We start from the raw sequence: 11,512 nt of genomic DNA on the forward strand, positions 1-11,512 counted from the left end.
GTAGGATCTTTATGCAACTGACCCAAATTGCTGAGCTTCAGGCACAGACCACCTTAGAGCCTTGTAGTGTTCGTAGCTTCAAAACCTAATAAAGTCACAAAACAAATCAAATGACAAGAAAAGCTCTCTCCTTTCCCAGTGGCATTATAAATAGACAAAAGGCACATAAATATGGGAAGGTGCAAGAAATGGGAACCAAGCTGAAGGAAGAGGTTTAGGCTTTCACTCCTATCCACCCACAGAACTAGGCTTGCAAATTACTTTTGTCCCAGTAATTATCTGTGAAAAAAAATCTTTATAAAATGTCTATAATCATACTTATAGGAAGTGATCAGCCTTGTAAAACTGTAGTTCATCAGCCAAGATTGACACAATCCCGTCTACTTTTTAAAAACAAAAAAACAAAAACAAAACAAAACAAAAAACATAAACAAGAAACACAAAAGAACCCAAAAAACATAATTTCTGAATACTTTCCCCAATATTTTATCCCTCCCCAAACCCTTCAAATACCATAGGCTGTTCTTCAAAGAACAACAAAAAAGTCTTCAGTATAAATGTTCAGTTCCTATTAGATATGTCCCGAGACTGCTGTAACGCCAAACGCTCCCACGGTGATCTCCTTGTTTCCTTTGATTATGTCATGCAGGCTCGGCAATGACCCCGACTTAGTCTGTATAAGAGCTTTTATTAACTTCCCTTGGTCTTGGACTTTAGACCGCCTTCGTTTTAAAGCCCTCTTCTCAGTTTTTGTCTTTTGGGTCTGTCCATTGCACAGACTTGTACAAGCCGAAATGCCACAAAAATAGGACTCTTCTGACTGTGACGAAGTTTCTGAGCTTCCTTCGGATGGAGGGCCCTTGTAAGAAGAGTGATAGACTTCTCCCATATTAGAAAAATCTCTCTGGTTCGTAAAGGGCTTTCTTCCTCTTATGTCTCCATTGGCTATAGGTTGCAATGGATCTGCAGGCTTGATCGTTTCAATTTTTTCAGTTTTATACTTGCAACGCTTCTTCTACAACAGAAATAAAAGGAAGCACAGAAATTAACTTATTAGATAAGTTAGATAAGATGTAAGAGAAAAGTGGCAGTGCCAACGAGAAGTAGAACAGTCAGTGTTTCTCCTCTCTCCTCTCTCTCGCATGCACGCACGCACGGTTCTGCTGTGAATAGAGTGTCACTGACATCCCATTTTGTAAATGAGACTCCGCTCAAAGTTTCAACTGTTGATAGCCACTTCAGCATACAGTCAGGTAGTGATAGCTAACATCGGGATACTCATATGTATCTGATGTTATACTGGTTACTTTCATGTGTATTTTATATAGCAACCTTCAAAGGTTTGTCCTTGGCTCCTACATGAGAAAAATCAAACTTTAGAGATTTGGATCCCTGCCTAAGTTACAAAATAGAATTAAATCCTAACGTACTTAGCACTAATCTGAAATTCTAATTGCTAATCAAAAATATATATTACAGAATTTGAGACATAAAAGAGAAAAATCAGACTTTATAGCCAAGGCGGGAAATACTAAGAAGATACAAAGTATTCCCTACTATCTAAGGGGACATCTAAGTACAGCACAGCCTCTGTGTGTGTTCTCGTTTTTAAGATGGGGATAATAACTGATAGGTGGTGGAGAGGATTACATAAACAGTGCTTGCACTGTGTCTGGCAGGCATTAGAAGCTCAGTAAATAATGACTATCATCTAAGAATCAGCACATATTTTTCTTTAAAGGGTTGGATAGTAAGATTTTAGGCTTTTTGGGTTTCATAAGTGTCCCTCTAATGTATTCTTGGTTTTTACTTTGTAATCCTTTAAGCATGAGAAAATACTTTTCTATTTTATACAAAATAGGCCACAGTTTGATGACCCTTCTAAACATTTATTTGAACCATGATCACCAATGAAAATGAACATATGGGAACTGGGACTACAATTCAGTTAGTAAAGTGCTTGTACAGCAGGCATGAGGCCCCAGGTTTGATCCTGAGTACTGCATCAAACTGGATGTGGCAATGAATGCCTTCAATCCTAAGCACCTATACTCAGAAGGTGCAAACAGAAGATCAAAGTCATTCTCAGGTATATAACAAGTTTGAGACCTTCCTGGCATACGCAAGACTTTATCTCAAACAAACAAACAAAGAAAAAAATTAGCATTATGGTTGGGTATGATGGCTCACATCTATTATCCCAGCTCTTCAGAGATGGAGGCAGCCAGGGCTAGCTTGAGCTACAGTGTGTCTCAAAAACAAACAGTAGGGCCAGCAAGACGGCTTAGCAGGTAAAGGCACTTAGTGCCAAGAATTCACAGGGTGACTCCCCCTCACACATTAAACAAATGTAAAACCAACAAAACCCACCCAAAACAAAAAATTAAAATAAACAAAATGACAAGGAATACACATTAACATTTCAATATTTGTTTTTCATTTATTACCAGATAGCTTACAACAAACTTGAAAAGAAAGAGCATTACCTTTTTTTCTGGAGAGAACTTGAGGGGTTCTACGATGTACAAATCATTCGGGTCTACTATAATAAGGAAAAGGGGTGTAAAATGAAAAGTGGATTATGCTATGACTAAACATGCAAAACAACATTAGTGATTACTTCATTAATGAAACAGATGATAGTTATCAGGCTAACCATTATTTCTACATTGAAAATTAGTAAGCCAGAATGGGCAAGGTGGGCTATGAATTTGAATTTGGTCAAAGTTATCGGAAGGTTGGTCATCAACCCTGAAGCCAACCAAAATTCAAGTAAGTGTATTTCCATTTTAAACTTTGAATGAAGTTATCAATTAATATCAATTAATAAGGGTCTTTTCATGGGACCAGACTCATTCCCCATCAGATCAGAAAAATAGCATTACTGAGCAAGCCAATACCAAGGCTACAGGCAATCCCTAGAAGATAGAGTCAGGAAGGTTCATTAATGATGCCTGTTAAGTATAGATGCTAGTTAGAAGAAAAAGGAGAGAGATTTAGGAATGCATTTTCTAACATTTTATAGTTTTGATTAAAACTATTAACTCTAAAATATAGAAACAGTTTGAACATGTAGTACATGTGATCACATATGAAAAAACATTTTGGCATGATAATTAGATCTACAGATTCATCTAAGTTTTAAAAGACTCAAAACATATTCAGACTCTCCCTCCTTTCCCTCCAAAGATAGGCACAAACCTCTAAGCAGAGCTATGAAAGTTCAGCCCTATGCAACTTGTTAAAACAGTTCATAGTCTGACAGACTAATTTATCATAAAGTTTATCAAAAACTTATTAATAACATGACCCAATCAATGACAACTTGTATTATTATTCCCAAAAAGCTCTTGAAAAGGTCATTAAACACTTCCAAGTATCCAAACATTTCCTCTGAGTTGGCATTTCTATCAAGCCACTAGTCTCCAGTTGCTTTCTAAAGATACCATAATGCCTTCTTCTAGGAATGCTGCTGTGTTAGTCCACACTGTAGATAAATGTGGTAGGAAAAAGAAAAAAGCAAAACGAAAACCACGGAGCAGCTGCCAAGGACTCTACAATGTAACTCTTAAAGTATCCCTACAGATAATTTTCAAAGCAGGAAAGCACACAAAGACACAGCACACCCTGAACAAGGGTCCACAAACACAGGCAAATAAACAGATTTACACACACTTATGATGTTAGCATGATCAAACACAGACTAGATTGTCTAATGGCCGTATCACTGTGAATGTGCCTCATCTCAAACATGGGCAATAAGGATACTATACTTGAGTATGTTTAAAAATTAAAAAGCTGTAAAATATCTCAAGACATAAGACAAGACTTTTAAACAAAATATAAAGATCTCCTAAAAACAGAAAATGTTGTAGATAAAATTTAAAACTCAATGGATGAATTTAAGAACAGATTAGATATAGCTGTAGACTGTGTGGTTTAGAAAAACCCAACCACCAAAAAATATATTATAAAGAAAACGTATTACATTCACACAGCCACACATACATAATTTTAAAAGAAAATTTTAAAAAAGAGAAAATTTTACAAGGTTAAAAGCATACAGAGAGATGGATTAATACATTTATGACATTTTATACTTAAGAGATTGAGGAATAGGTATGTGTCTAGGGGAAAAAATCACAGCTGACAATTTTCCATTACTCAAAAGATATCTATCTAGGGCTCTGAAGAGCCCAGCAAATCTAACACAGGATTAAAGAAGAATGAGAACAGTAGCTCATGGGGCCAGTGTGGTAGCACACACCTCTAATCCCAGCAGAGGCAGGTAGGTCTCTGTGAGTCAGAGACCAGACTGATCTACACAGTGAGTTCCAGGACAGCCAGAGCTACATAGAGAGATCCTGTCTAAAAAGAATTAAAAAAAAAAAATTTAAAAAAAAATGTAATTCAGAGGTTAAGTGATATAATAATAAAAAAAAAGTCTTAAGAAAAAAGATTGAAGTCACACAAAAAAACCTCAGTAAATATGCAGGCATATTATAAAATGTAATACCCTGAGTCAGAATTAAGTCATAAAAATAGAACTGAGGTAAAACAAGATAAAAATGAACATAATAAACAAGGAAAGCATTGTAAATTAAACAGGATAAACAAGGGCTTTAATAAGATCATATTGGTTCAGAAAGAGGCAAAAATGTTTCTTTAGACTAGTAAGTATTTAGACCTTCCAGGAGTAACCAATAAAGACCAATGACTTCTAATCTATGCATTATATTAGGGAAATAAATATCCACTTTAGCCATATAAAAACCCTCAACTTGAGACAATAAGGGAGAGCACACTAGACTACCACAACACCAAATGCTCACTCTGTGAAAGTTAAGATGAAAGGCTAAGTATGTGTTAATACACCCTAACATTTAAGGAAAGATGAGTAGATTTTTGGAATTGTAATTTAACATTATCAGAAAACTTCATTCCTACAACTTAAGCTAAAGACTCTAAACTACTCTTACAAAGAAAAATCTACACCCATGTAACTTTACTAATTCAAAAGGAAGCCTATGATCCATAACTAGGGCGTATCTCAACAGAATGAGAAGAAAAACAAAAACAACAAAACAAAAACCAAAAGTAACATCTGAAACAGTAAAATGTAGATTTCTTAAAACTCTGTTTTAGAGGAGGAAAAAATGAGATGTAATTCTTATCTTGTTTTTACATTCTTTAAAAGAGGAGAAATAAGCAATATTGAGGAAACTGTTGTCCAGAGACCTGCCTTGTAAAAAATATTAATAGTTTAGAAAGAAGAAATAAGAAAAGAGAACACATTTGTTTTCTTAGCCTTAACTAGTTAACAATCTTTAAGTTAATACCAATATGTTTTGTATGTGTGTATAAGCTATGTATGTATATGCATAAAAGAATAAATGATAGCAATAATGCAAGTGATAGGAGACAGAATTTAGTAGTATTTTGTAGCTAAGTTATGGCTTTATTTGAAAGTGGAGGTGGGTTGGTTGTAAACGTAGACTGTAAACAAGTAATCATTACAGTAATTCTATAAAAAATTATGCTGGATATGCTAAGGAAAAGAATCAAGTAAAATATTTATAACCAAAAAGAGTAGAAATAAATAATATGGAGGACAAAACAGAAACAAAAAACAAATTTAGCAAAGGAAAAACAATAATATGGTAATATTCTAACTCCGTCAAAATCATTTTTAAAAATTAGTAGTCAAATAAACTAATTAAAGGAGACTACCAGTCAATAAGGTAATGAGATACAACCATAAATCACCTAAAAAAAAATCATTTAAATACAAAAGAAAGAACAATTATATTCATTGGAGACGGAGCAGATTTTTGACCTAGAAAAAAGAATTATATAATGACTAAGGGGTCAATACTTCAAGAAGACATAATGATCATAAATGCATACAGATTTAACAATAGCACATCACAGTATGTATGTGTATAGTCAAGTGATTTTTTTTAAACAAGGGTACTTAAACTAGTTTCAATAAGAAATGGACAATCTAATCAACAAATTGTGCAGAAAAAAACACACCCTTGTCATATACAAAAATTAACACCAAATGTAGTAAAGATCTAAACCTATAAAACTAAAGGAAAAAAAAAGTTTTAGGATTCTGGGCTTCACAAAAACTTCCTAGATAGGACACTGAAAGTACAGACAACAAAAGCAAAATTGATAGTGAAAAAGCTATGTGTAGAAAGGGAGAAAATATTTGTAGATCTGTTTAAGTGTGTGTGTGTATATATATGTACGTATATGTTTATATATACATATATGTGCATTTAAGTGTATGTATACACACATGTATACATATATACACACATATATAAAAATACAGAAATACAAATAAAAGTCACAATAAGATATCCCACAGATATTAGAATACCTATTATTAGAAGAAAAAGGAAAAACTAACATGCATGCACAATGGAACACTGTTGCTGTTGTTGTAAAGCAGTACAGAAACTATGGAAAATATAGCAGTTACTCCAAAAGAATAACAATCCTGCCACATGGCCTAGCTATCTCATTTGCAGTTATATACCCATGCTCACAGAAGCATTACTTAAAACAGCACAGGGGCTCCTACTTAAACCCTCATCAAAAGACAGAGAGCTGATGAGATGGCTCACTGGGGAAAGGCACCTGCCTCCAGGGCTGACAACCTGAATTTGATTCCTAGGATTACACAAGTCCATGGCAGGAGAGAACTGATTCCCAAAGTTGTCCCCTGTCCTCCACATGCAGCTGTTCATGTATGCATACACAAATGAAATAAAGCAAAAAAGAAAAACGGAGAAAGAAAGAAAGTGTGGTACATTCACAAAATGGACTATTACTCAGCTTTAAAAAGGAAATCTTATTTAACACTTTAACATGGACGAACCCTGAAGATATGTTAAATAAAGTAAACCATGCACAGAAAGACAAAGATGGCACAATTCCATGGATATGCAGGTATTGAAAGTAGCTAAATTCAAAGGAAACAAGATACAATAATATTTAGGAGTTGTTAGGTACAAGATTGAAATTATTAAATATTTACTAGGATATGGAACAACTAAAAATGCTGGGAGGAAGCCATCCAAAGTTGACTGGAGGTCATTCACAGAACACTCTAGAAGACCATATGTTGGTATTTACTAAAGCTGACATCTATGCACTCCCACTTCCATTTCTGTTGGCAGATATATGTACATGTTGACTTAAAAGACATGTAATAGCATCAAAATGAAAATAGTTCAAAGGTAAATGTTAATGTGCACAATCTGAACAGTGGGATACTATACTAAAATCAGAGTGAATGGCACGGTGACTCACAATTAGATGTTAAAATACTGGCTACACAGGGAGAAGGAAACATACAAAGTAGTTTCTGAGGTGCTAGACTGCCCTCCACTTTTTTAATTCTGATGTGATTATACAGGCATATTGAGTTTGTAAAAATTTTCTAAGCTTAGTAAAGGCACATGGAGTGAATTAAGTCTGGAAAGCTTATACTAGTGAAACTCAGGAATGATCATTTGAAGGACATAGTAACGGAAACATTCTGCTAATTGCTAAAATCCTAAAGAAAAGCAGAACATCTAGTTATTTAGAAAGCACCCTTAAATGAAATATATAGCTGGTTATTTTACTATTGCTATGAGAATAAATTTCAAAGTTTCTTAATAAGTACTAATTACAAAGGAACTAAAATAGGAAAATAATGACTCAGTATGCATCTGTTTACCCAAATATTAGCATGTCTTGAATGGAAACAAATTATAAATTCTGGGGCTATAAAGTGCCTCAAAAGTCCTAAACTAGAGACAAAAAGGGTCCTACCTGCACAAGAAGAGGAGGCAGAAAAGCACAGGATGCTATGGGAGCACATTGAGCATTCAGGTTTTTCCATAGCTGCTGAACTTTCTCAAACATCCCTTTCTAAAAAGAAATACTTCTAAACAGGAGCATGTGCAAATAAAACTACTCATTGCTAATTAAAACTAAGTCCCCCTCCCCACCCTTTGGGCTTTCAAAGGAACAAAGAAGTTTAAAGTACGAAAATGATAAAGTGGCTTTGACTAGCACAAACACAAAGATAACTTCAATTCATTTTTTTTTGGTTGCATATAGTCACAAACACAGCATGTACATTATGCTTATGCCAGAAGCCAGTTCCACATTAAATATATATGCATACATATAGCATAGCCACAGAAATCTACCTTCTTTGCCTGTAAACTGCAGAGATTTGGATCTGATGAGGGGGAATGATGTTCTTCTTTTCAAATTCATGTCATCATAGGAAGAGAAACACCTAATGCATTGAGAAAACAGCATTGCATATAATGAACACAGGCATCTAAGCCACTGGGTAGCCTATTTAAATGAGGACACTGAGAACTGCAGAGCACACGGGACAAGCCTAAACTAGCACACCAGTGACTGCTAATGTGAGCAAAACAGATCTTCTCTAAAGATCCTGATCTTACAATGGTGCTTCTTTTCCACCTCTGCATGCCGCATTTGAACATCTTTCTCAACTAGAACCATGCAAAGGCTTGCGGCACTTATTATTAGCGTCTCTCACTGCTCAACAGGGCCATCTCCATTGATAGTTACCATCTTGCTACCAGGATGTTTTTAATATTTTGGTTTCAAGAGGAAAATTACTCAAGTCCCTTTATCTGCTCAGTATTTCTTTAAGAAAAACAAAGCAGTATTAAAAAAAAAAAGAAGAAAACTTACCTTTTAGGGCTTGGATACTGATTGCTTTTAGGAAGTTTTGACATGTAATCTCCATCAAAGTGAGAAGTATTTCGACAACGTTGCATACAGAGCATCAGTCCCAAGACAACACATAAAACCAAACACATGACAAGGTAACTCTGTCGATCTGAAACCTGAAAAGATAAACAATAACCATAACAATAAACTATTTTAAAAATATACAGTGTAACCTAGAATGCAAAGAACAAGTAATTTCAAACAGTCAATGTGCTCCAAAACCAAATAGAGCATCTGCCTGAAAAACAAACAAACAAAAAAAAACTATAGACAGATTTGTTCATTTTCTGTATTCTCTCCATCCAATTCTTGAAAAAAAAAAAAATCAAACCTATGAAAGAGGTATAAAAACAGTACAGTAAGCATATTTATGCCTTAGACTTATGCTCACCACTTAATATTCTGTTAACATCTAATTTGTCCTTCCATCTACACTCTCTTTCTCAGGCATAAGTGTGCTGACATGTAGCTTTCCAACTATACCCAACTAAACCACTACTCAGTCATCAAAGCCCCCAGAGTCAGCCTTAATTGCTTATCCTCACATACCTGATATTTCACTAAGGCTTAATATTCTACTTTTTAAATATACACTTAATTCAATTAAGTTCCTATTATTTTCTACTTCTAAAATCCTAGTTCAAGTTAACGTCACCCAAGTTACTGCAACCATCTCCTATAAAATTCCCTTTGTGTTTCTGTTCTTGTCCTGAAAACAGATAATTCTCAGCAGGGCAGCAAATACGGAACTTCTCAACATGTTAAGCAGTACTGAGATGATCCAGATAACTTCTTTACTTACTGATTTCCAATGATCTGCAATGCTCAGAATAAAAATCAAACTAAATTGCTTTTTCTAAAACCCGACAGAATTAACGTAATACCTGTCTTACAGGTAAGAGCAAATCATAAAAGTCACGCTTTATTAAAAAACCATCACAACATACTTCCCAACAACAAAATAATGTATTTTGGGGTTCTGAAAACGTTCTACATAAGTGACAGTCTTGTTTGGTTCAGGCTTTGAACTACCATGTTTATGTTTACAAGCTCACTTCCTAAGTGCAGTGAGTTTTACAGAGGCAGGTGAACAATTACCTCCCGTTTTAATTCTGCTACAGTTGCTGATAAGTTTGAAACAAGATGTGTCATGTTGATCAGTTGTGCTTGTAGCAACTGGATGGCTTCAGTTTGCCGCTGATCCTATAACAAAAGATCATTTTTCTTTATATTTTATCTGCATATTAATTACATTACAAATTTAAGTTAAACGTGTAATTTGGAAAAAACCACTAAGTTCTTTCAGATGTATTTTTGCAAAGATCTTAATGGATAAATGCAAACTTTAATGAAAAGTTAAAAAAAAAAAAAAAGAATCTGGGATTGTGTTCACTCCTCTCCCCGTCAAAAGGAACTATTGTGTTACTACCAGGATGCAGACCACCATATAATAGAAGCTTATGAGCTGTTCTCCAAATTAGTAGTACACCTGCTACTCTGACCAAGTGTTTGTTTGCTTGTTTGTTTTTTAAAGATTATTTATTCATTATTATGTATACAGAGCTCTGCCTGCATGTACATCTGCAGGCCAGAGGAGGGCACCAGATTACATTATAGATAGTTGTGAGCCACCATGTGGCTGCTGGGAATTGAACTCATGACCTATGAAAGAACAGTCAGTACTCTTAACCTCTGAGACATCTCTCCAAGTGTTTTTAAACTAAGTGTTTTTAAAGCAAAGCAGCAAAACAGCCAGTAGAAAAACAAACTGAAACATTTCTGAAGTTAGTTTCTGAATACAAAGTATTTTAATGTAAACAAAAAGTAACCTTTCCTTTCACAGCAAAATACAATGAAAGACAGGATGCCACAGCTACAGCCAGTCATCTAACTGACGCTGCAACGAGATGAAGGCTCTCAAAGCCACCTCTCTGTATTTATTTCAGAAACTTTTATAATCAATGTATCTTTATATCAATTATTATTCTCATGCACATTGGCTATTAGGCAAATGGTAGGAAATTTTTGAACTAATTAATACATCTAGAGAAGGAAGAAAGGAGAAAAGGCAGAAAGAAGTCCAAGAAATTGAAGACCCCAACTTAAAGACCTAATAGAAACCACATAACCATTTATTATTGGAGATCTAAAACTTTCAAGTTTAGATTTAAAAAGGTTTTAAGCCTCAACTGTGTGTGAGGGAAGAGGGGTGTAACCCTTTAGTTCTTCTTGAGATAGTTTACTTTTTTTTTAAATCATGAACATTTACCTTTGAAAAATACCAAGTTAATGATTTATTAAGTCACTTCTTTTGAAACCCAATACACATACAACATTGATTAGCCCAAGATAGTTAAAAACACCTAAAGGCAAGCTTAACCTCGCTAACATTTCTAATCAATACATTTGTTAAGATTACAAGAACATGAAAAGTACTTATACTGGTCTCTGAGATATAATACAGATACTATATATAAAGCAGAGAGAAAATAAAGAAGATATCAGATTAAAGCTCAATATAGTATTTCTTGATTGTAACAGCACACACATCACATTTAAAAGTGTAATACTGATTTTTTTTTTCTTAAGACAAAGGCATGAACTTATCACTAGTCACACTGTTATCATTATCTATACCTGGCCAAGAGGTAAATAAATAAAGATAGAAGGATCAAAAAGCAGAGAAAGCTACAAAACATTTTACAGTTTTATCAACTTGCAGAAACTATCTACA

At 34.5% G+C, this 11,512-nt stretch overlaps 1 protein-coding gene across 5 annotated transcripts in view; it reads right to left on the bottom strand.

Moving 5' to 3' along the window:
* Positions 1-464: 464 nt before the first annotated feature.
* Suco (SUN domain containing ossification factor) overlaps positions 465-11,512 on the bottom strand; it is a 54,962-nt gene continuing 43,914 nt past the window's right edge. The window contains exons 20-25 of one of the 5 annotated variants that reach the window (XR_007830786.1): positions 9,877-9,981; positions 8,740-8,894; positions 8,217-8,308; positions 7,834-7,932; positions 2,487-2,542; positions 935-1,015 (exon numbers count right to left, since the gene is read on the bottom strand). Coding sequence is in view for 4 of the 5 variants with exons in the window: in XM_051147693.1 (XP_051003650.1) it covers positions 572-1,015; positions 2,487-2,542; positions 8,217-8,308; positions 8,740-8,894; positions 9,877-9,981 (852 nt within the window). In the remaining variant the exon portion in view is untranslated. Of the gene's footprint in view, positions 1,016-2,486; positions 2,543-7,833; positions 7,933-8,216; positions 8,309-8,739; positions 8,895-9,876; positions 9,982-11,512 lie in introns of all 5 variants that reach the window. The other 4 variants (XM_051147690.1, XM_051147692.1, XM_051147693.1 and 1 more) reach the window with 4 other exon arrangements.

The sequence above is a fragment of the Acomys russatus genome, chromosome 6 (genome assembly GCF_903995435.1).
Source record: "Acomys russatus chromosome 6, mAcoRus1.1, whole genome shotgun sequence".
NCBI classification, from domain to species: domain Eukaryota; kingdom Metazoa; phylum Chordata; class Mammalia; order Rodentia; family Muridae; genus Acomys; species Acomys russatus.